At 40.0% G+C, this 26,124-nt stretch overlaps 1 protein-coding gene across 1 annotated transcript in view; it reads right to left on the bottom strand.

Moving 5' to 3' along the window:
- TCTN3 (tectonic family member 3) overlaps positions 1–15,183 on the bottom strand; it is a 28,120-nt gene extending 12,937 nt beyond the window's left edge. The window contains exons 1-13 of the mRNA XM_081253146.1: positions 14,853–15,183; positions 14,558–14,681; positions 14,123–14,241; positions 10,268–10,395; positions 9,923–10,031; positions 9,728–9,843; positions 9,226–9,261; positions 8,581–8,661; positions 7,139–7,264; positions 6,162–6,269; positions 5,621–5,715; positions 5,186–5,339; positions 1,080–1,217 (exon numbers count right to left, since the gene is read on the bottom strand). Of these exons, the coding sequence (XP_081109272.1) occupies positions 1,080–1,217; positions 5,186–5,339; positions 5,621–5,715; positions 6,162–6,269; positions 7,139–7,264; positions 8,581–8,661; positions 9,226–9,261; positions 9,728–9,843; positions 9,923–10,031; positions 10,268–10,395; positions 14,123–14,241; positions 14,558–14,681; positions 14,853–15,087 (1,569 nt within the window). The 5' untranslated portion in view covers positions 15,088–15,183. The remainder of the gene's footprint in view (positions 1–1,079; positions 1,218–5,185; positions 5,340–5,620; positions 5,716–6,161; positions 6,270–7,138; positions 7,265–8,580; positions 8,662–9,225; positions 9,262–9,727; positions 9,844–9,922; positions 10,032–10,267; positions 10,396–14,122; positions 14,242–14,557; positions 14,682–14,852) is intronic.
- Between the last annotated feature and the right edge of the window lie 10,941 nt (positions 15,184–26,124).

Here is a 26,124-nt window from a genome sequence, read left to right as displayed (position 1 = left end):
ACAGGTATTCATAAATAAAGATACAGTTCATAAAAATAAAACAATAGATTCAGTGCAGTATCTGTAACAGATTACATGAGTCCTACAGAGAGTTCTATTTTATTCAGTAAACCAACACAGGGAGAATGGAATGTTCTCATTAACACAGTTTCCAGCAACCTGAGTTTTAACACATTTACAGGCATAGAGAGCTAAGGTGGTCAACTCTGTTGTGAGGGAGGAGCTAAAGGTCTTTTACTTCTGACTTAAATGTAGTCTCTAGTTTCTTTGCTGGGAGGTAAACGCAATGACTTACAGGTAATAATTTCAATTACTTTTAATTTCCATTAAAAGTTAATGAGTCCATACATGAATCAGTTCACCAGGACCTAATGATTTCTGTTTTTGAACTTCTAAAGCTATGTGTTAGGTTCTAAAACCAAGACAGATGCTAAAGCTGTCTTAAGGCACATCATAAACAATGGGTATATGTTTACTACATATTAAAATGATTTATTTTAGGGAATTTCCTGGCGGTCCAGTGTGTAGGATTCTGCACTTCCACTGCAGGGGGTACAGGTTCGATCCCTGATCCGGGAACTAAGATCCCACAAGCTGCATGGTGCGGCCAAAAAAAAAAAAAATTATTTTAATGGAGTGCAATCAACCAAAAATTGATGACTACAAACTAGCCACAGTAGTAACTTTAACAGCAACCCACAGGCCCAGAGACTCTAATTAGCATGTGACTGTCACACTGAATACAGCTATGGAAAATCTTTTCTGTGGTTGAATCAACCAGTGTAGTAATACTGGTATGATTAAGTTAAAAGAACTAACCTATTACTATAGTCATGAAATTTAAAAAAAAACAGAAAAAAAGGGATATAGATTGTATTCACCATAAAAACATGTTAAATTTCAGTAACCAGGCAGGGAGGATTGACTTGAAAGTTAATTGTGGCAGCTCATTCTAACCAAACATTGGCTGGTAGCATAAATTGGCTCTCAGAAGTTAAAAAATTATCTGGTCATCAAATGGCTGATAAGACAATCGAGGCTTTGTAAGGCTTGGTGGTCCTTTATGAGCCAAGACTTACCTGTATGGGCTGACAGTGGTATAGGAATCGGGCTCCTGACACATGAGCTTGTGGGTTGGACTGGAGGCCTACATATGCCCACAATATCTGGATCTCCAAGGAAACTGGTATGACACAGCAGGAAGTACAAGGCACAGCCTGCAGAAGGGAAAAGAAGCATTTGCTTCAATTGTTGATGGTTGCCTATAGTTATTTATCATGCATTAAGTAGCCACTGTTTCTTAAACATTACACAATAACAGAGAAGGCAAATGTGGCTTAGAGAAAGGACACAGAAGTTCGTAATAGGCCATATTACTGTCCATGAGCTTAAAAAATTAATATTCTAAAATAGAAATACTAATGTAGAGATTAATAAAACATGAGCCCACGTACAATGATTATAAGAAGTGCTCAGTGAGTGGTGCAGTCAGTACTGTGGAATGCCAGAAGAAGAAACAGCCATTTCTGGCTGAGGATGGTTTTGTGGAACTGGGATGAGTAATATGTGACTGGAAGAAATAGTGTTTAAAGGAAAATTTACGTAGAGAGATGGCATATAAAGTGGTATGCAACTAGAACAGCACGTGATGCCATTGAGGGACAGTTGCTGATTAACTAGAATAGTTACTGAGTGTCTCCTATGTGCCAGACATGTGTGAGGCACTGGCCTTGAGCAGATCACTTGACTGAAGCAAAGGATTTGAACACAGGAACAGCGAAAAGATTAGGGAAGGACGTTTCAGGGTTAGATTATGAAGTCCAACCAAGCAGTGTGACCCCCAGGAGGATTAATTCCAAGATGCAGGAAGCACTGATGGAAGTGAGGACACAAATCAGGAGGTTACTATAACTTAGCAGATACAAACTATCCTCAAATATGCCTGTGCTTTTCTAACTTCATACTTTTTATAGTAAGGCTCAGACACAGGCAATAACATGTTTAAACTAGGACTAGGGGAAGACAGACTATGTTTATGTTCAATTTATTAAGGAACTGTCAAACTCTTTTACAAATTGGCTCCACCATTTTGCAGTCCTACCAACAATGTCTGAGGGTTCCGATTTCTCCACATTCCTGCCAACACTTGTTATTGTCCATTTTTAAAATTATAGCCATCCCAGTGGGCATGAAGTGGTATCTCCTTGGGGTTTTGCATTTCCTTAATGGCTAATGATGTTGAAAATCTTTTCATGTGTTTGTTCCAAATATTTTAAAACACTTTTCCTTTCATTTATTCTATCTACATTAGGAAAAATTTTCCATGTTATCAAATATCCTTCAAAAATGTGATTTAAAAATATAAATAGTAGGTTTAAGAATAATAAAGAGTAGTTCCACTATAATCTCAATCCTTGTCACTAACCATCCCTTTTCTGTACTCAGCCACGTATTACCCAAAACCACACTCCCTCAGTATGGCTGTATGAAGTTTAAGAGAACTCAGTTTGACTGCAGTTCCCCAAAGGCTGGATCAAGTACATGTAGCTACTTATCCCCCAAGTCTCATTAAAGGAAAGAAGTATACAAGGAATCAAGTCATAATAGTGCTGAGAAAGGGAAAGGGGGCACTTTAAAAATAATCTCGGGCTTCCCTGGTGGCGCAGTGGTTGAGAGTCCGCCTGCCGATGCGGGGGACGCGGGTTCGTGCCCCGGTCCATGGCTGCTGAGCCTGCGCGTCCAGAGCCTGTGCTCCGCAACAGGAGAGGCCACAACAGTGAGAGGCCCGCGTACCGCAAAAAAAAAAAAAAAAAAAAAAAAAAAAAAAAAAAATCTCTAAGGAGAAAGGCCTTTCAAAGTCTGAACCAAAATGTGAAAGTTGAAAAAAAAAAAAAGAAGATTGATAAATCTCACAATATGAAAATCAATTTCTGCAAGGCATGAAAGCCATAAACAAAGTCAAAAGACAAATGACGAACTGGGAAAAGAATATTTACAAATCATACAACAGAAAAGAGCCAATTTCTCAAATACACAGATTTTCTACAAGTTATAAGACAAGTAATCAATAAAAATGGGCAAGAGATATAAATAGATCATAGTGAAGAAAACACGAATTGTTCAACTATATGTCAAGATACTCAACCTTACTCATAGTAAGAGAAAAATAAAACTACAATGGAATGCTATTTTTCACTTATCAGATGAGCAAAGATTAAAAGTTTGATAACCCAGTGTTGAGGAGAGTATGGGGTAACAAGCCATCTCATAGATGGATAGTGGGACTGTAAATTGGTACAACCTGATGGGAAATAAATTGGAAATATTTATTAAAAATTTAAATGCATATACCTTTTGATCTAGCAATTCTACTTCTAGGATTTATCATATAGGTTTATTTTCACAAGTATGAAATGGTGCTTGAACCAGGTTATAAAATGCCACACTCGCAGTGGTTAAGAATCCACCTGCTAATGCAGGGGACATGGGTTTGAGCCCTGGTCTGGGCAGATCCCACATGCTGTGGGCAACTAAGCCCATGCACCACAACTACTGAGCCCACACACCACAACTACTGAAGCCCACATGCCTAGAGCCTGTGCTCTGCAACAAGAGAAGCCACCACAATGAGAAGCCCGTGCACCACGATGAAGAGGAGCCCCTGCTCGCTGCAGCTAGAGAAAGCCCGTGCACAGCAGCGAAGACCCAACACAGCCAATAAAATAAAATAAAATAAAATAAAATAAAATAAAAGGACTTCCCCGGTGGTGCAGTGGTTAAGAATCCGCCTGCCAATGCAGGGGACATGGGTTTGAGCCCTGGTCCAGGAAGGTCCCACATGCCATGGAGCAACTAAGCCTGTGCACCACAACTACTGAGCCTGTGCTTTAGAGCCTGCGAGCCACAACTACTGAGCCCATGTGCCACAACTACTGAAGCCCGCGTGCCTAGAGCCCATGCTCCACAACAAGAGAAGCCACTGCAATGAAAAGTCCGCACACTGCAATGAAGACCCAATGCAGCCAAAAATAAATGAATAAATAAATTTATTAAAAATAATAATAAAATAAAATAAAAGGCACACTGTAACAGCAAAAGGCTGAAAACAACCTGAATGTTCACCAATAAAACTGGCTAAATAAATTATTGATGGTTCATCCATATAATGGAATAGTATGCAACTATACCATGCAAAGAATGAGGAAGCTTATTATATACTGATATGGAATAAACGCTGAAGGTCAAGTGAAAAAAGCAAAGTGCAGAGCTGTGTTTATGATATTATAAAATTTGGATTAAAAAAAAGAATATGAGTATTTACTTGTGTGAGCATGCAATATCTCTAGAAGGAAAGAAACTAGTAACTTCTTTTGCCTCTGTGGAAGGGAAGAGTTGTCTGAGAGAGAGTTTTATTTTGTACTTTTGGAATTTTGAGCCAAGTGTATGTATTATTTATACAGAAAAATAAACAATTAAAAAGTTTAAGTGAAAGGAAATAAAATTAAAGGTACAGTTGATTAAAGCCAGGAGGTAGGGGGTAGGCAAAAGAGGAAGAAGAAAGATTTCTTTATTTTACTTAGACACACACAGATTTCCCTATTTTACTTAGACTGGAATCAAGAGGTACACCTGCTGAGCACTGATGTAGTGGCCACCAGAAAAAGTAAAAACAGAAACAGCTAAATGAGATTCCTTCAGGGGCAGTGGGTACTGAGGTTTTTACTTTTCATTAACACTATTCTACATGGTTTGAATTTTTACCGTTAATGTATTTTTACTAAATGTAAATGTAAAAATGTTTTAGAACACAAGGAACACAATTTCAACCTCAGAGAAAGAATCTGTGCTGACCAAATATTCAAGAATGTAAGAGAATATTTGAAATATATATGAAATATATTTAGTTTATTTTTCTCCTGTTATGAGTAAGGTTGATTTTGAACCAGAGGCCAATCTCTAGACTTCCTACCTTCAAATTTTTCTCTAAGTGAGGAAAGTTATGTATAAAACTAACCTGAAATAATGACTTCAAATGGGCATGATTTCTTATATTCTTTCTTTTATGACAACCACATTCTCTTTCTTCTATGACAACCAAATCAACTATGGAAACAGGGCTGGTTTTAATCTTAATAAACAAAAGAGGAAAGTGAGCTCTGGTCAGAATGTGTATTTCTCTCCTTACTGAAACACTGCAGTTCCTGCTGAGGATCCTGGTCCACTCTCCCTTCTGGGCTGGGTCAGCATTACCAAAGATGGCAACGTGTTCGGGTCTGGGACTTCCATGAAGAGTCTGATAAATCTCCTGCTGCAAGTGGCTGCAGTCCACCCTTTTCAGCCTGAAATGAAACACCACGGAGGTTGGAGTCCAATGCTAACATAATAATGTAATTCATCCAAATATTAGAAATGATATCTTAAAATAAACTGAAGGAAATAATCCTTAGCAGATATAAAGGACTGTCAAAAAAAACCTCTTAGGAATATTAATATTATTTAAATATTACTCCTAACTAGCATTCTCTGATCTCTGATTTCAAAATATAAAAGTTGCCACATCAACATATTCCCTAGAGGCAGAGACAAATTTGTTGGAAATGATGTGGAAGCAGAGAATTACCTGAGCTTGCATCCAGATATTGCATTCACTCCAAATTGTACTTCGTGTCTCTTAATAGAGCAAGTTCCATCACCCTTGCTCTGTAAGAGGGTCATCTGAGGTGGAAGGCGATGGTCAAGGAGATCATAAAAGAAAAAAAAGTAGGCAGATTGGAAAATTTATGCTTCTTATTATTTCCTTAACGCTTTTTGTACTTTATTAATATATTATTCAAGTCACAATTCTTTTTCCTCTGGCAATGAAAACATAGAGAAACAATTATTGTTCTTCCAAAAATGGATGACCACACACCAGCATATAAATATTTCATTAAAACAAACAAAATTCAGTCAGGATCCTCACCTTTGGCCAGGCTAATGTAAGTTCTAAAGCCTTTGGTAGCATCAACATTTGAGATCCTAATGTATTAATGATTTAGTAATGGAAGTCCTCAATACCTAAAAAATGGGGGAACCTCAGAATTGGAAAATCCAAAAGATCAGTAGTTAAAGCTTTTCTCATTAGGCTGCAATAGGCCACCCAGAGACCCAAAAAAGGATACTGAGTGTCTTCTATCACCGGTTAGAGCCAGGAGTGGCTTCTCAGCAATATAGCCAGGATTCCCACTTCTAAAACCAGTAAGAGAAGCAGCTGTGCTCTGTTGAAAAGCCTGCAGAGTGAAGGAAAAGTCAATATGGAGAAAAGCATGCTCTCCCACCTTCCAGTGTGGTTTCATACCCTTCCTTAAGGCAATGCTGTAGGTTAGCTGCACTGAACAATCTGGCTTCCTTCCTCAGTGCAGATTTTTGCAGAAATTGATACTTCAGCATCGTTTACTGTTTTTTATTCACTAAAATAAATCCTGAGGATCTGAACATTGATGTTCACTACATGCTACTTCTACCAAGGATTACAACTAAAGATCTATCAACGATCTATCAATCCTGTTTTTCAAAATTACTATTAATTTCGGGCTATGTTCAGTGTGGCTAAAACCAGAGGAGTTTAAATGTAATTTAGAAATATATTTTAATTAACTATAGATGTTCCACAGATGAACTCTGAGAGACATGGGATTTGGTTGATCACTTGAGGGTAGAGTTGAGGAGAAACTGGACTCTGCTGGGTTCAAAAAGAAAGAAAGTAGAAGAAAGCCAAAGGGTGGTGATCAAGACTGGAAACTTAGATTAAGTGGGAAATGAGTAAAACGCTGAATGCCCAGAAACATGAAAAAAGCTAGTTAAAGAATTTTGGGGGGATATTAGTTGAGTTTATGATTCAAAATGACTATTTAAAAAAAGAGTTTGGATTTGGGAGTGAAGTCCTGCTTTGCTGGGGGACCATGCTAATGAATAAACACTGTTGAATCCTTATCACTTGAAGTTAAATTATGGAATATTAAACGTTGAGGCTTCAGTTGACAGATTGAACTAGTCCTTCATATTCTTATTCTATCTTGCATGTGTTACGGAAGCAGGGGAGCTACTTCTAACCCGATATTTTTTTCTTCTTGATCCCCTGTAGTAGAAGGGCCCTAACCCTGAAATGAATGATGAAGTGTTGCTGGAATGAAGTGCCTGGCTCAACAGTCAGGTTGGTTTGCACAAAACTGATGGAGACTTTCTGGATTCCAAAAGTCCCATTGGTTTCTATCTCATAGATGACCTGAAATACAAAAGTAGAATCAATTAATAAAAATTATTTTGTGGGCCAATTATGTTTAGGACATAAGATTTCCTGTCTTTAAGGGTTTTACTGTAACTGAATGAGGGAACAGAATGGTGACTGTAGTTAACCATATTGCATTATATATTTGCAAGTGGCTAAGAGAGCAGATCTTACAAGTTTTCATCACAAGGAAAAAATTTGTTAACTGTGTGTGGTAATGAATGTTAACTAAACTTATTGTGATGATCATTTCACAGTATATATGTGCATCAAATCATTATGTTGTACACCTAAAACTAATACAATGTTATATGTCAATTACATCTCAATTTTAAAAAGTAACTGGATGAGAGAGACTAAAAAAGTAATCTTAAAAATGCCAAATACAGGGCTTCCCTGGTGGCTCAGTGGTTGGGAGTCCGCCTGCCGATGCAGGGGACATGGGTTCGTGCCCGGGTCCGGGAAGATCCCACATGCCGCGGAGCGGCTGTGCCTGTGGGCCATGGCCGCTGGGCCTGCGCGTCCGGAGCCTGTGCTCCTCAATGGGAGAGGCCACAACAGTGAGAGGCCAGCATACCACACACACACACACACACACACACACAAATGCCAAATACAAATACCATGAAAAGATAAAATTTGACTTCATATTATATCTACACATGAAAAAAAGAGACTGGATGGAGCTCTTTGAAAGAGTTCATGGGAGAGGTGAGTTTACAGTAAGAACTGAAGGGAAGAAAAATAAGTTTTGATCTTGTGCAGAGGAGGTGAGCACAGGCAGAGGTGAGCAAGGAATGGAAACCTGGTTTGCCTGGCTCTCACAATGTCCGAGGATGAATAAAGATGGCAGCTGGAGACGGAAGTCATGAAAAAATGAAGGTAACCTGAGATTTCTAAGCATAGTTTTTAAAATGATGTTTTCCAATAATTCTTACTTTTGTTGGTTGATTAGAAGAGAGAGAATAAAGGAAAAGAAGTTGACTAGTCTATTTCAGAGGTTCAGATGATACTGACTTTGTCAATAAAAGAAACTGTGGTCAGTAAAAACCATAACAGACTGCACATGGGCAAAGAAAGAGGAACCAGAAATAATCTTAATGTTCTGGATGTGAAATGCCGGAGGACGGCAGCAATGGAAACAACTGAAACACGTGGGGAGGAAGGTGATGGGCTCAGTCATTAATGTGTTAAGTTTCAGGTAATGCTCAAAAATTCACGTGGGGTTGGTTTGGTACTTAATGGAAGATGAAGCACCTCTGCTAATGCTGATCAACATACATCAGTCCAGAATCTGAGGTCAGCATCCCTACCTGGGAAACAACATTCTGACAAGTGTTTCCAGCCAACAGAGGAGAGTCAGCCTGTGAGACAGGTGTTACAGGCACCTGGAACTAGCAAGGGAAAGAGGCAAATCAATTAAAATTGAAAGCAGCACTTTTTCTTCTAGTTACATGTTATGCTGAAATGAGTATTTTTCCTGTTTGGCTATCACCTTCCGCTCTCCTTCCATTGCCAGTCTACAGCTTCAGTTCAAAAGTCATTCTAATTCAGCACTTCTCAAAACATATTTTTTGGAACGTTACTTCTATTAGATATAAAATAAAGGTTCCATGGTCAAATAAGTTTTAGAAATACTATATCTGGCACTTCCCTCTTAGAGATTAAGAAGACCCTCTAGCATATTAAAGACTTCAAGTAGTCCATCCTAAATATAATGTTTAACTTTATTTAACCCGAAGTTTCTCAAACTTACCTAATACCTTATGATTCTTATTTCACATGATGCTTATTAATTACATAGAACAAAAAGAAAAGCACTCTTTTAGACTCATACTTGAACAGTCTGATGCATCACGCACATATTCTCTTTCACCATTACAATCTAGAGTGAGACTGCCTCAGATGTAAAGGGACCAAATATTCTCTTTCGTTTTTCCTGATAAAAAGCATCATACCTTCGTATTCTGCAGATCACTCAAACCTCTTGGAACCTAGTATAAGAGAACAGCAAGGACATGAGTGTGCATATATCTTAACATAAAATCTGCAGGAGCTTGTGGTTTCTCATTTGGGGGAAAAAAAATCAACATTTTTTTTCTACCTGACTCTTCCTTACACTGAAATGCCAGAAGCAGGGCTTAGCGGAGGTTGGATGGACTGTGATGCCCACCTACTCTGAGTAGAGCTCTAACAAACAGCAAAAGCAAGACGTTTTGGTGAAATAGTGAGATGTCACCCCATCCTACCTCCCCTAGCAAATTCCACTAGCCAGAAAGGTGAGAACCTCTTATCCTATCTATCCCTACTTCTTTCATCTTTCTTCAGATGACAGGGCTTTTAGGCCCTCTGCCTTCTACATAGCTCTTGGGCATCCTGACTTCCAGTTCAGTGCTTGTGGGAAGCATGATAACTTTTTAAGTCCACAGTGGTGACAGTGGGGAGAGAACGGACACCCACCTTCAAGACGGTGAAGTTATGATAAGAGGCAGCATTGAGGGTGGGATCCAAGGTACAGCTATCTGCCAGATTCTTGAAGAAACGAGCACAGGTTGTACTTTTACTCTCCAGGAAACCTTAGAATTAAGGGAGTGGCACATGAGAAAGCCTATTTTAAGCTGAACAAAAAGGCTGGTGCTTGTACTCCAGGCTCACCTGCAGGATTGCTCTCAGCACAGAGTCCCCCAGCTCCAACTCCTGCAGGCTGCCTCAGCAAGCCTATTACAGACCACGTGGGGAAGTAAGTCAGAATGGGGTCCCCAGCCTAAACAAAGTATAGCAGAAATTTATTCACAGTGAGATTGGACTGAACTCCACCAGAAAAGAATAAGCAGAAACAAAAGTTAACTCCATAGGTTGTTGACATGGACAATACTGCCCTCCAAAAGAGCTGACAGTGGCTTACCTAGTTGCAGGTGGGCATCTCACAGATACCTCGTCAACTGTCAGTATGCGGGCAAAAACCAAACCAAACAATCCCTCCCCCTTCCGTAGGCTCACCCTGTAAAAAGGTGGTGGTGACTGGGTTTGGAATGTTGAAGTGAATGATTCACCTCCAAACTCTGTAGCCAGGGCCTGGAAGCTGGTTGCATTGACCTTTTGGAGCTTCTGGAAATAGGTTAATTTTGCTAAAATATTTTTAAAAAGAGAAGGGGTTTAGATAAAATAAAATCATTTTTAAGTATCTGGCATACCAAGAAACTAATCTTTAAAAATATTTTTATTGAGGCTTAAAATATACACAGTAAAGTATGCAAATGCACTAATCTTAAGCATAAACTCAAAGAATTTCAAAACATTTATATACTTTTATTATTACCACTCAGAACATTTTCCCAGGTTCCCAAGCAATACGCCATCTTCAGAGATAGTAACAATTTTGATTTCTATCACCTAATAATTTATTTGTAATTTGTTAACTGAATTATTGTTTTAGTATTAAGATCTGAGATAAGAATATGACCAACGAATGCCAGTCAGTTCCATGTCTCTGATGCCAGGAATGTGTATGATTAGCAATTTGTGATGAAAATAGGAGTCTCGGTAATGCACACATTTGTCCCATACCAGAGGAGTCTCTAGTACAACAAAATGGTACCGTTTCCATAGGAAGATGGCAGAGTTGGAGACAATATTTGACTTGTCCTCTCCAAGTCTTCCAATCTCCTGTAAACTTCAACTAACCAGTCCTCATAATAAGGTTTCCATCTCTCAAGTATATGGATTTGTCGTATTTTACTCCTTTCACCTTATAATTTCTACATTGAACATTTTTCAAATACACCCAATGGGTATTTTCTCTAACAATTCTGTAATTTATATTATAGCAATGTATAAATCTATCCAAGCTCCTGCAGCCATCTCCTTATGGCACTTCAGAACCAGGAGAGAGATGTAGGTAAAGGCCTCTGACATTCTCCCCTGCCCAGAGGGTGGCCTGTAATGATCACTCTGCTTTACCACCCAAGTTTTCTGCTAACTTGAAAAAGGGATGTAGCAGAAAATTGGCCCATACTAGTTTCTTTCTTTCTTCATAATTATGGTCATTTGGACAGATTCAAAAGGAAATCAAGACATGTATCACCAAAAGCTAATGAAGATGCCACATAACATAAGCTTGACCTTTATTATCCTCTGTGATCACAAAGTCCTAATCATTTGACTTTTCAGTTTTCTAACGGAACACGAAATGAAGATAACTCAATTCTGGGGCCTCTCAGGCTACTCACTTTCTATCTGTCTCCTAGATCTTTATTACTCAAAGTGTGGTGCACAGACTAGCAGCCCCAGCATTACCTGGGATGTTGTCAGAAATTCAGAATCTTAAGCTATGCACCAGACCTACTGAATCAGAATGTGCATGTTAACAAGACCTCCAGGTGATGCGGGTGCACATTAGGATTGAAAAGCCTTGCTCTGGAACAGGTGATGCTAGTGCTGCTGGTCTGCAGACCACCTTCTTCCATCTCTGATCCGAAATGTTCAAATTTTAAAGCTTCCAGGAGCTGTTTAATATTTCCTTCAGAACTCATCCCTGAAAACCACATGGAAGAAATACTTACCTCATTAAAAAATGTAGTTATTTCTATCTTTATAAATGAAAGAAAAATTAAGCTAAAAAAGAAGGTACGTTGACGGGCTTCCCTGGTGGCGCAGTGGTTGAGAGTCCGCCTGCCGAGGCAGGGGACATGGGTTCGTGCCCCGGTCTGGGAAGATCCCACACGCCGCGGAGCGGCTGGGCCCGTGAGCCATGGCCGCTGAGCCTGTGTGTCCGGAGCCTGTGCTCCGCAACGGGAGAGGCCACAACAGTGAGAGAGGACTGCGTACCGCAGGAAAAAAAAAAAAAGTACGTTGAGATGGAAAATATCCATCTGAATATTTTTTCATGGCTTAAAAGAGTAAGAGAACATTTTGTCTCTCACTGTAGTGCAGGGATATTGGTGGTAGTGATGGTAAGCAGGAATAATGCAGATAAGAAGCACAGGCTAAGGAAAAATAGAATTTCTACCTAAAATTTCTACCGTCATATATGGTATATTATACCCAACAGGGCTTAAAGGTATTTAGACTTAGACTGATACAATTTCAGATGTGGAAGGAAGCCCAGAGATCATCTGGTCCAATTCCATTAGGAAATTTGGATCCTAAGAGGTAAATGAGTTGCAAAAGGCCACAGAGCCATCTGGCAGAGCCAGGAGTAGATCACAGATCTCCCGATTCCTGGTCTAGGATTTTTCCCACTCCATCATGTTGTACAGCCTCTAACAATGTCTGTTACTGATGATTATTATCAGCAAATATTAAGCACTATGGGCAAAGATATGGTCCATCCTTTCTACGTGCCGACAATTTACCTGGGGAGACACAACATTCATATAAAATGATAACAATTCAAAGTATCATATAAGTTCTAAAGGAGTGACTCTCACGTGTTGCTGGGGAAAGAAAGTTCAGAAACACTGGTCTGGAAACAGTATGGCGTGGGAAGCAGGAGGGGATTAAAAGCAGGCAGCACCAGTTGGACGCTACTGCGATATCCCTCGAGCATTTTCATGAGGCTAGAATTAGAAGGCAATGGGAGATTTGGAAAGGATGGGGCAGCTGCAGCCTTACTTTAAAATGCAGCATTTGCCTTGCTCCCTTTACCTTCTCACAACCTGAATGGCTGCAAGCCTCCTGATAACTGCTTCCACATTCAAGTCCCCTCAAACCCAAACTTGGTTGCTTTATGAAACAAATATAGTTTTGCAATTTATTGTCTAACAGATGAAACCAGGATGAGCTGACTTCCAGAGTGTAAGGGACATTTAAGTCTATTTTATGTGAGAACATTATCTTGCTTCTTAGACAATAAGTTAAAAAAAGATATATTAGATGTACATCTTTAAAAATGTTATACTCATCACCAACAAATTTTTAAGTCTATTTAATTATTTATTTAGGCTGCATTGGGTATTCGCTGCCTGCTTCGCTGCTGGGCTTTTCTCTAGTTGCGGCGAGCGGGGGCCACTCTTCCCTGTGGTGCACAGGCCTCTCACTGCGGTGGCCTATCCTGCTGTGGAGCACGGGCCCTAGGTGCATGGGCTTCAGCAGCTGTGGCATGCAGGCTCAGTAGTTGTGGCGCACAGGCTTAGTTGCTCCACAGCATGTGGGATCTTCCCAGACCAGGGCTCGAACCTGTGTCCCCTGCATTGGCAGGCGGATTCTTAACCACCGCGCCACCCCAGAAGCCATCTAATTCTATTTAAAAACCTTAATAACAACTACCTTTCATTTTTATTGCACTCTACAGTTATAGAGCACTTTCACATTCAGAATTAGTGATATTATTTCTCATTCTGCAGTTGAAGAAATGAGCCTGGAAATCTGTTCAAGTCTGTGCAGCTGGTAAGTAAATGAAGGGCTGAGACCCAAGTCAAATGCTCTTTCCCCTATATTGTTGCCTCATAAAATAAAAACAAGGTTGATGTAGACTCATTTGTCAAAGACATTCATTCACGTATTATTTGGTGCCTCTTATGTCAGGCACTGGGGATTCAGTGAGCCCCTTCATGGAGATTGTAGCAAGTGGGAGATATAGTCTATCTGTAACCCTCTGAGCTAAGAGGGCTGACTGAAATTAAAGTTCTGTATGGGCTTTCTGATCCACAGCCAAGAGGGCAAAAGAGATTGCCAATGTTCACTAATAAGAGAAAACAGAAGGGGCACGGGGACAGGTGGAAGGAGAGGGAGCATGATAGAGATCCATAGGAGGAAAAAAGTTTAAAAAACAAAGAAAAGGAAAAAAACGTCGGAGACTAAGCTAACCCTCAGTAAATGTTAGGCAATAGGAATAGCCAACATATTTCTACTCACAGTTGTTCACATGGACACAAAACTGCTTAATTCCATTTGAATCCATGAAAACTCTTGAAGGAAACGGGGAATTACTTCGGAAGATAAGAGAGTTGTGTACACACACCCAACTTAAAGACCTGAGGAAACAGGAGGGAGAATAGATACATTTAGAATGAGGATTAGGTCCAAAGAAGGGTGCCCCACCGGTATCAGTCAGATGCCAAAGAGAGGACTCCTTGGGCAGCCACAGGACAATACGAAGATTCTATTCTATTGGCCAGCCCTGCTCTAGAGCACCAGAAGAGGAACGGCTCTCCTGGGAAAAACCAAGGTAGTTCCATCCCCAGGAGTGGAAGTGCGGGTGGGAGGCACGAAGGCTAACCCTACTTCCAAATGTTAGTTATTCTACAGCCTCAATCCCCTTTAGGATTCAACCTGAGCATCGCAGCTCACCTCACGCTGCCTGGAAGACAGAAGGAGAAAACTGTCCTGGGATGGAGAAGATAGCAGTCCCTGTCGCAGCAGCAATTCATATCGCAGGCACCGGGAGTCAAGTCACAGACACAAATCGGTAAGACTATAAAAGTACAACATAAAGCAGAGCAAATGGGGTGCGGATCCCCAAACTCTTCCAAGTGTTAATTCCCCTTCTTCCAACAGCCCCACTCCTTACTTTATGGGAATTCGCTTTGTTCACAGAATTTGGATCTAAGTCAGCAGTTTCCAACCCCGCATCCTCTCCCCTCACCTGGGAAGAGATCCACGGTCCTATTCCCAGGCGCCGAGGGAGTCACGACAGTAGGACTCACTGTAGAGACGCCAGGCACCTCCGAGGAGGATTGAAGGGTCTGGCCCTGCGTCCTTGGCCCCAGGTCCGATTGGGTGGACACTGCCCCAGACGGGGACGGAGACGGCTGAGGCCGGACCTCCTGGGGGACCATCAGGAAGAACACCTGCAGCAGCGCGAGCTGCGAGGTAAACATGCGGTAATACAGACGTCCCCACCAAAGGGCTTGAGGTGGGTTTCGGTGGTCTCTAGACGCGTCTCTAGAGAGTGGGTGGGAGGAGTCGCATGGCGTCTGACGTCATCCGTATGCATCTGATCATTGGCTCATGGCAATGGCCGAGCGCTCTTCAGCCAATAGAAGGCGGCGTTGTTACAGATCCCTCAGCATCTTTCAGTCTGAGCCCTCCTCCTTAGGCCAGGCCCGGCACTCTCTCCGTCGCTCGGCAACCGCCAAACTGGCAAAGGAGCCCTTGTCTCTTCTCTCCGCTGAGTGGCAGTAGGAGTTCAGCCCAATGCCCAGTGTGCACAGACTTTGCGGCCCAGAGGGCAGAGCCCTTCCTTGATAGAGGGAAGCCCCAGAGGCTGCAACTAGAATAGCGTATCTTTTTCACTCCGGATTCTAACGGTGAGAATCCTTTTCTTTCTCTCTCTCTCTTTTTTTTTTTTAAGTATGAGCCCATTTTTAGAGAGCTCGTTTTATTTATTTAAAAATGTATTATTTATTTATTTGGCTGCATTGGCCCTAGGCTGCGTGGGGGCTTTCTCTAGTTGCAGCAAGCCGGGGAGCGGGGGCTACTCTTCCTTGCCATGCGTGGGTTTCTCATTGCGGTGGCTTCTCTTGTTGCGGAGCATGGGCTCTAGGCACGCGGGCTTCAGTAGTTGTGGCACACAGGCTCAGTAGTTGTGGCTCGCGGGCTCTAGATTGCAGGCCCAGTAGTTGTGGCGACAGAGCTTAGTTACTCCGCAGCATGTAGGATCTTCCTGGACCTGGGCTCGAACCCGTGTCCCCTACATTGGCAGGAGGATTTTTTTTTTTTTTTTTTTTAATTTTTGGCTGCGTTTGGTCTTCGTTGCTGCACATGGGCTTTCTCTAGTTACGCCGAGCGGGGGCTACTCTTCGTTGCAGTGCGCAGGCTTCTCATTGCGGTGGCTTTTTTCTTGTGGTGGAGCACGGGCTCCAGGAGCGCAGGCCTCAGTAGCTTTGGCTCTCAGGCTCAGTAGTTGTGGCTTGCGGGCTCTAGAGCGCAGTCTCAGTAGTTGTGGCGCACGGGCTTAGTTGCTCCGCAGGATGTGGGATCTTCCCAGATCAGGGCTCGAACCCATGTCCCCTGCACTGGCAGGCGGATTCTTAACCACTGCGCCACCAGGGAGGTCTGAGAATCCTTTTCTAAAGGATAATCTTAGGGAGGAAATCACACTGGCAGTCACACTGAGAACTTATTTAAATTTAAAAAATAGCCAAGGGACAGAGAAGAAAACTTATTTTTTGCTATTATTATAAATCGCCACTTCTTTTTTTTTCTTCTGGGCTGCCCCGCGGGGCTTGAGGGATCTTAGTTCCCCGATTCCCTGACCAGGGATCAAACCCAGACCCCTGCCATTGAGCATGCCAAGTCCTAACCACTGGACTGCCAAGGAATTCCTTAAATTGCCACTTTTTGTAGCCCTCTTTAGAAAGTTTTGTTTTTTTCCCAGGAGTCGTGTGCCTCTTCTGATTCCCTAGAACAGCACTGTCCAATAGAACTTTCTGAAGCATGGGAAATGTTCTGTATGTACACTGTTCAGTATTGCAGCTACAGGCTATATGTGGCTACTGCGCACTTGACGTGCAGCTAATGTGACTGAGGAGCTGACTTTTAAAATTTTAATTAATTCAAAGTTAACCACGCATGACTCGTATTTAGTGTATTGGATAGTACAACTCTAGGGTATCAAAATCTTGTTCCTGCTAGACTCACTGTTTTTGTCAATCTGCACAGTCCTGATATCTGGATTATTTCAATTGCTTGGTTGGGGATATAAATTAAGATCTGTTAAGAGTTACCTAACATCTAATACCCTTACCAAAACCTAGCTAATACCTTCTTTTCCAAGTGAATCGCTTAGGCAGATAAATTTTAGGGTACCTGACCTTGCTCACATTCTCTGACAAGATGTTGATATTCTGTTGTTTTGAAGTCAGTGGCTAAATGTATCTCTGTGTTATAAACGTTCTCAAAATCTTTTTATGTGATTGTGTGATGGAGTGCTATAAGAGCTATCTATATTTGTGTTTGGGCATAAAAGATTTATCTACCTTTTTAGTAATTTCTGTAGGAAAAGGCCATGCTCATATTATTCAAATTATATGCATTTACCAGAATATAAGCTCCACAAAACAGAGGGTTTTGTCTGTTTTGTTCACTGTTTGTATCCCCTGCCTAGAACAGTGCCTAGGACTGTTAGATATGCATTAAATATTTTTAAAAAGATTGTTTTGTTGAACTCTTTAGATTTAGCTGCTATGAATATTTAGTGTTTATATGATTTCAGGATTGCATTTATTTATATAAAATTTCTATTGTACAAGCAATTGGAGACCATTTTAGATTTCCAAGTTTGCATTTTACTCTTTAATTCTCAATCAGTGGTAAATCAATGATAAGTTATTAATGAATTTATTAGTGTTGGCAAAAGAGCCTGTTGATTGAAGTAATTTCAGGGTTGAGTGTAGGGAAATAACATTTGAAGATTACTGAGTTGCTTTTTCTTATTTTTGAATTTTAGCACTTTACATATTTTTTAAATACTCTTTTTTGTTATAGTTGAGCAAAAATATTATTTATATTTTTGTTGTGATATGTTTTTAGGAATCTCTGTAATACGGAACTCTCAGGTCTTTTGAGATATTAAAATCTGGAAGATAATTTTGAGGAATGAAAATGAAACTTATTCACATGTGTCATGCAGATGCCAATTTCAACATGGGGATTGAGTCTTAAATTGAAATAGCTTAATATGATATCACCTCAGAAGCAGAGATTTCCAAAAAAGATCATATGATACTAGTAGTTCTCTGTGTTTGGTACTAAAAGAGTTCAATATGTGCTTAGAAATTTAACCAAGATGTTGAATCAAGATGGCAGACTGAGAACAAGTTCTAGCCTCTCCTGACTCCTCCCCTTTTTAGAAAATCTCTAAAAAGTACAGGAAAGTTAGATGAATACACCCTCTCATATGCATCCATGTACATACGTTGATATTGAAAAACATGAAGGAGTGCTCTCAATGGACCAGACATTATAACAATCTTTGAAAAAAAGAAGGCCAATGGGACTGGAATATAGTTGGACAAAGAAAAGTTGCATAAGCAGAGGCTTAATATAGAAGTAAGAGTGGCTCTTGGGGGTGTTCTAAGCACACAGAAAGAAGCTATTGATATCTGTAGGGCCCTTGGACAATTGAGTTATTGATTGAGTTACCACTGTAGGAAGAGTCAGATAGGTCAGCCTCTCAACCTTGCTTCCATGTGCAAGCAGTGGATCGAAGAAGAACTGGCTCCTGAAGAAGGCAGGGACAGTCATGTAGGCACTTTTGTTAAAAAGATAGGACAGGGCCCTGGATGGCTTTTGACAACTAGGAGGAAGAGAGAGGCCCTACATCTTGAAGACTGGAATCAACTCCCTTTATCAAGCTGCACACCCAACATTCCCTCCTCTACAAATCTACCAAAAATATAGTTTAAAAAGGACATATTACTTTCAAAAGAGCAATAATATGACTCACACCTGACTTCTTAACAGAAATAAGGAAATCCATGAAAAGTGGAATAATGTTTTAAAAGAAGTTAACCTAGAAATCTGTACCCAGCAAAATAGACTTCAAAATGAAGATACAAATGTGTTTAGAAAATGAAAATTGAGAAAAAAACTTTTTTGTTACAGACCCACACAAAGAATTGTTAAAGGGAGTTATTCAGGCTAAAGGAAAAATGATCCCAGATGGAAGCACAGAAATGCAGGAATAAATTAAGAGCAATTGAAAGGATAAATACAGGGTCAGTATATAAAACTCAATTGTATTCCTATATTATAGCAATAATAAATTAGAAAATAAAAAATTTTAGGTGATAAAATTTATAATAATATAAAAAATTAAATACCTATGAATAAATCTAAAATAGTGCAAGATCTCTTCATATCAAACTATATACTATTTCTGAGAGGAGTTAAAGAAAACCTAAATAAATGGAGGGCTGCACCAAATTCAGGCCAGGAAGACTTTTAATGAAAACATATTACTTCTTCCAAATTGATGTATAGATTCAGTGCAGTCCCAGTAAAAACTGACATTTTGTGGTAAAAATTGGCAAGCTGATTTCAAATTTACAGTTGACCATTGAATAACATGGCTTTGAGCTGTGTGGGTCCCCTTACATGTAGATTTTTTTTTTTTTTTTTCGATACCGCGCCTCTCTCTGTTGTGGCCTTTCCCGTTGCGGAGCACAGGCTCCGGACGCGCAGGCTCAGCGGCCATGGCTCACGGGCCTAGCCGCTCTGCGGCATGTGGGATCTTCGCAGACCGGGGCACGAACCCGTGTCCCCTGCATCAGCAGGCAGACTCTTAACCACTGCGCCACCAGGGAAGCCCATGTAGATTTTTTTCGATAGTAAATACTAAGTTACTAGATGATCTGTGGATTTTCGACTGGTAGGGGTTGGCACTCCCAACTCCCTCGTTGTTCAAGGGTAAACTGTATATGTAATTGCAAAAGGCCAAGAATAGCCAAGAGAGTCTTGAAGAAGAACAAAGTTGGAGGGCCTATACCTACCATATATTACCTCTTATTATTGAGATAAACTCATTATTAGGATAAAATGGTACAGCTTTGGCTCTAAGATAGACAAATAGACCAATAAAAAGAACAGAGGCCAGAAACAAACCGACACATATATAGTCTTTTGATTTATGACAAAAGTGATACTGCAGTGCAGTGAGGAAGTGTGAGCTTATCAATAAATTATGCTGGGTCAATTGGATATTCATAAGACCACAGTGTGTCTTGACTCCTAGCTATGTATACCCAAACATCAATTTCACATAGATTGTAGACTTAGGTAAAACAACAACGCTACTAGAAGATAACATGAGAGAACATCCTTATGATCTGGGGAAGGCAAATATTTCTTAAACTGGACAGAAAAATCACTTATCATAAAGAGATTGATAAATAGTTTATCATTAAAGTTGAGAACTTCTCTTAATAAAATTATGCCATTAAGAGAATAAAAAGGCAAGCTTCTCAATTTTTTTCCTTAAGAAAATAAGCAATGAATATGCATTGAATCATTTTCATCAACAGATATTTTTTAAATTAAATTTTAAAGTTTGTGATAAGTGTATATTCACATGAAGTTGTAGGATATAATACAAGGAGATACTGTGTACCCCCTAAAGATAACAACTTTCAAAACTTTGGTACACACAACCAGAATATTGGCATTCATACAATCCGCCCATTTTCTTCACATCTTCCCAGTTTTACTTTTACACGTGCGTGCGTGTATATTAGGTTCTATGAAGTTTTATCACATGTGGTTTCATGCATCCACCACCACAGTAAAGATTCAAAGCAGTTCCATCACCACAAAGTTCCTTCCTGTTGTTCTTTCATAACCATTCCCACCCCACCCCCGACTCTCTCTCCCCAGAATGCATTTTTAACCATCATTAATTTTTATAATAACCACAATTAAAATAACTATGTAATTTATTTATTTTTAAAATTTTTTAATTTTTTTGGCTGCATTGGGTCTTCATTGCTGCACATGGGCTTTCTCTAGTTGCAGCGAGTGGGGACTACTGTTCATGGCGGTACGCAGGCTTCTCATTGCAGTGGCTTCTCTTGTTGTGGAGCTCAGGCTCTAGGCATGTGGGCTTCAGTAGTTGTGGCACACAGGCTCAGTAGTTGTGGTTCGTGGGCTCTAGAGTGCAGGCTCAGTAGTTGTGGCACACGGGCTTAGTTGCTCTGTGGCATGTGGGATCTTCCTGGACCAGGGCTTGAACCCATGTGCTCTTCATTGGCAGGTGGATTCTTAACCACTGTGCCACCAGGGAAGTCCAATAACTGTGTAATTTAAACAGTGGTTCACAAGCATTTATCCAAGTAAATCAAATAAATGGTACCTATATGTTTAACAGAAAGCAAAAGTTTAGTAACTCTGGAGGAATTAATTTCCTTGCTTATTAAGAGATTAATAAACAAAGAATACATTATAGAAGGAAAAAATATATTTTCACTTTGAAACTATTAAAAAAATTTCTTTAGCTGTTAGTATTAATAGTAAGTATTATACTAATTAGACACTGCCTACCATTCCTAAATAGAAACTCACTTATGATGTTATCCTTCTCCTTAATGTAGGAGGAGTATCTATTCCTTTTCTTTTCCATTCTTTTCTTTTTTTACTTTTCTTCCTCATTTCATCCTTTGGAGACTGTCTATAGTCCCACCTTTTCTCCAGTCTGAATCTCGAGTAGACTGCTAATTGCTGACCACATACCCATTCTCCTTTCTCTCAAATAAACAGAGCCCCAATTTTCTACTGAGCACAATGTAGCCGAAAGATGACTACATTGCAGCAAGTTGCAGTTTTGCATATAGTTCTGACCAAAGAGATATACATTAATGAACTGATGGGACTTCAGGGAAATCTCTTGAGAAATGAAGGCTGTTCCCCCTTTTCCTCCCTTCTCTATCCTGCTGCTTAAATTTTGAGTGAAATGGCTGGAGCTTGAGCAGTCATTTTGGAACGTGGGAAGACATGTAAGTAAAGCCAAGCAGCAAAATGGAAGAAACCCGGATCCCTGACACCCATAAAAACTTTGTGCCTGCACAGGACTTCCTACCTCGGGACTTCTTTCATATGAAAGAGAAATAATTTTGTAAAGGAAACCGTAACATATTTTAACAGCTTACCCATACTTTCATAATAATTAGAACTCTCAAAGACTGATTCACATGATTAATTTAAATATATTTACATATTTAAATTAGAATTTTTACTAGAAACTAAGGTAGAATTTAAACTAGAGTTAAACTAGAATCTCTGTGTTGGTGTCTACTGATTATCTTTTGTCATTCAGTTTGTGATCTTAGGTTATATGTATGGTGGATTTTTGGTCAAAACTTGGACATTTTGGTTATTATGTTATGGGGCTCTGTATCTTAATTTACTTCTCTTTTAGCCAGCTTCCTCTGACACTACTGTGGAAGGGATGTGCTGCCCCATTACTGCCAGGTGGCAATGGAAGTCCTGGTTCCCCACTCAGTCCCCATTGATACCCAAGGGAGCAACACTGCTTGTTACTGCTGGGTGGGAGTGAGAGCCAGCTTCCTCCAAGTCTGGGATGTATAAGGCAAAAATAAATCCTAGAGAACTCATCACTGTGTCTTTTCTAGGGTCTCTAGGTCACTAGCCCATCTGCCTTTTTCTCTCCATCTTTTAGAATCTTCTTATTTTTTTATATACAGTGTCCAGAGTTTTCTTTTTTTTTTTTTTTTTTTTTTTTGCGGTTCGCGGGCCTCTCACTGCTGTGGCCTCTCCCGTTGCGGAGCACAGGCTCCGGACGCGCAGGCTCAGTGGCCATGACTCACGGGCCCAGCCACTCCGCGGCATGTGGGATATTCCCAAACCGGGGCACGAACCCGTGTCCACTGCATCGGCAGGCGGACTCTCAACCACTGTGCCACCAGGGAAGCCCTCAGAGTTTTCAACTGTACTTAACTGGCAAGAATATGGAAAAATATATCTATTCATTCTTCCTTGAAGCATTTATGTGTTTTATTACAGAGAGGCATTGCTGAATCCCTCATGCTGCCAAAACTGCAAGTCCTTCTTTCTGCTTTTGTCTCTTAAACATTTTTTCCTTCCCTCCACTTTTACAATTTCTATCACTAGTTTAACTAATAATCATCTTCAGTAATCTAAGTTAAAAAATAAAATGTAACTGTAGTCAAAACATTCTAGTTATCTATTTGTGCATAACAAACCATACCAAAATTTTGTGGCATAAAGTGACAACTACTTTATTGTCATTATGGATTCTCTGGGTCAGGAATTTGGGCAGGGTATAGCAGAGATGGCTTATCTTTGGTTCATGATGTCTGAGGTCTCTGCTGGCAAGACTTGAAGAGCTGGGGGAGACTTTACTAGACAGGGTCCAGAGTCATCTGTAGGTTTCTTCACTCACATGTCTGGTGCCTGGGCTGGGGATACTTGAAGACTGGGTTTAGTTGGGCCTATTAACTGGAATGCCTATTATGTGGTCTCTCTTTGTGGTTTAGGCTTCCTCACAGTATGGCAGCCTCAGGATAGTTGGACTTTTTAAATGGTGGCTCAGGGCTTCAGGAGTGAGTGTTCCAGTGAACAAGGCAGAACCTGAATGGCCTTTTTGATATAGACTTAAGAGCCATATAGTGTCACTTCTACTTTACTTCATTGGCTGAAGAAGTTTCAAGATTACTCAGAGTACTATATGGACAACCCCCCTGAACTCTCTATGGGAGGTGTGTAAAAAAATTGAGGCCAATTTTTTAAACTGCCACAAAATGTATACAAACTGTGAATATCTTTTATACAGAAAGTTTAAATTAAAGTAAATGTAAAAAAGTTTACAAACAATGTCTTCAAGAAATTATTTATCTTCTAGAAAAGGACCTACAGAAACAAATCCAAAACAATTAAGAAAAAGGTCATAGGAACATATATATTGATGATTACCTTAAACATGAATGGATTAAATGTTCCAACCAAAAGACACAAAATGTCTTTGTGAATGGATACAAAAACAAGACTCAGGTCTTCCCTGGTGGCACAGTGGTTGAGGGTCTGCCTGCCGATGCAGGGGACATGGGTTCGTGCCCCAGTCCGGGAGGATCCCCCATGCTGCGGAGCAGCTGGGCCCGTGAGCCATGGCTGCTGAGCCTGCGTGTCCGGAGCCTGTGCTCCGCAATGGGAGAGGCCGCAACAGTGAGAGGACTGCGTACCGCAAGAAAACCTAAACCAACCAAACAAACAAACAAAAAACAAGACCCATATATATGCTGTCTACAAGAGACCCACTTCAGGCCTAGGGACACATACAGACTGAAAGTGAGGGGATGGAAAAAGATATTCCATGCAAATGGAAAACAAAAGAAAGCTGGAGTAGCAACACTGGTATCAGATAAAATAGACTCTAAAATAAGGAATGTTACAAGAGACAAGGAAGGACACTACGTAATGATCAAGGGATCAATCCAAGGAGAAGATATAACAATTATAAATATATATGCACCCAACATAGGAGCACCTCAATACATAAGGCAACTGCTAACAGCTCTAAAAGAGGAAATCAACAGCAACACAATAATAGTGCAGGACTTTAATACCTCACTTACACCAATGGACAGATCATCCAAACAGAAAATTAATAGGAAACACAAGCTTTAAATGACACAATAGACCAGATAGATTTAATTGATATTTATAGGACATTCCATCCAAAAACAGCAGATTGCACTTTCTTCTCAAGTGGGCACAGAACGTTCTCTAGGATAGATCACACCTTGGGTCACAAATCAAGCCTCAGTAAATTTAAGAAAATTGAAATCATATCAAGCATCTTTTCTGACCACAATGCTATGAGATTAGAAATCAGTTACAGGGGAAAAAATGTAAAAAACACAAACACATAGAGGTTAAACAATACATTACTAAATATCCAAGAGATCACTGAAGAAATCAAAGAGGAAATCAAAAAATACCTAGAGACAAATGACAATGAAAACACGACGATCCAAAACCTATGGGATGCAGCAAAAGCCATTCTAAGAGGGACGTTTATAGCTATACAAGCCTACGTTAAGAAACAAGAAAAATCTCAAATAAACAATCTAACCTTACACCTAAAGGAACTAGAGGAAGAAGGACAAACAAAACCCAAAGTTAGCAGAAGGAAAGAAATCATAAAGATCAGAGCAGAAATAAATGATATAGAAACAAAGAAAGCAGTAGCAAAGATCAATAAAACTAAAATCTGGTTCTTTGAGAAGATAAACAAAATTGATAAACCATTAGCCAGACTCATCAAGAAAAAGAGGGAGAGGACTCAAATCAATAAAATTAGAAATGAAAAAGGAGAAGTTACAACAGACACCGCAGAAATACAAAGCATCCTAAGAGACTGCTACAAGCAACTCTATGCCAATCAGATGGACAACCTGGAAGAAATGGACAAATTCATAGAAAGGTATAACCTTCCAAGACTGAACCAGGAAGAAGTAGAAGATATGAACAGACCAATCACAAGTAATGAAATTGAAACTGTGATTAAAAATCTTCCCACAAACAAAAGTCCAGGACCAGATGGCTTCACAGGTGAATTCTATCAAACATTTAGAGAAGAGCTAACACCCATCCTTCTCAAACTCCAAAAAATTGCAGAGGAAGGAACACTCCCAAACTAATTCTATGAGGCCACCGTCACCCTGATACCAAAACCAGACAAAGATACTACAAAAAAGAAAATTACAGACCAATATCACTGATGAATATAGATGCAAAAATTCTCAGCAAAATACTAGCAAACAGAATCCAACAACACATTAAAAGGATCATACACCATGATCATATTTATCCCAGAGATGCAAGGATTCTTCAGTATACGCAAATCAGTCAATGTGATACACCATATTAACAAACTGAAGAATAAAAACCATATGATCATCTCAATAGATGCAGAAAGAGCTTTTGACAAAATTCAACACCCATTTATGATAAAAACTCTCCAGAAAGTGGGCATAGAGGGAACCTACCTCAACATAATAAAGGCCATATATGACAAACCCACAGCAAACATCATTCTCAATGGTGAAAGTATTTCCACTAAGATCAGGAAGAAGACAGGGATGTCAACTCTCACCACTCTTATTCAACATAGTTTTGAAAGTCCTAGCCATGACAATCAGAGAGGAAAAAGAAATAAAAGGAATACAAATTGGAAAAGAAAAAGTAAAACTGTCACTGTTTGCAGATGACATGATACTATACATAGAGAATCCTAAATGCCACCAGAAAACTACTAGAGCTAATCAATGAATTTGGTAAAGTTGCAGGATACAAAATTAATGCACAGAAATCTCTTGCATCCCTATACACCAATAATGAAAAATCTGAAAGAGAAATTAAGGAAACACTCCCATTTACCATTG

Source organism: Mesoplodon bidens (genome assembly GCF_964165515.1).
Source record: "Mesoplodon bidens genome assembly, chromosome: 1".
NCBI lineage: Eukaryota > Metazoa > Chordata > Mammalia > Artiodactyla > Ziphiidae > Mesoplodon > Mesoplodon bidens.
This window is presented reverse-complemented; position numbering and strand designations above follow the sequence as displayed.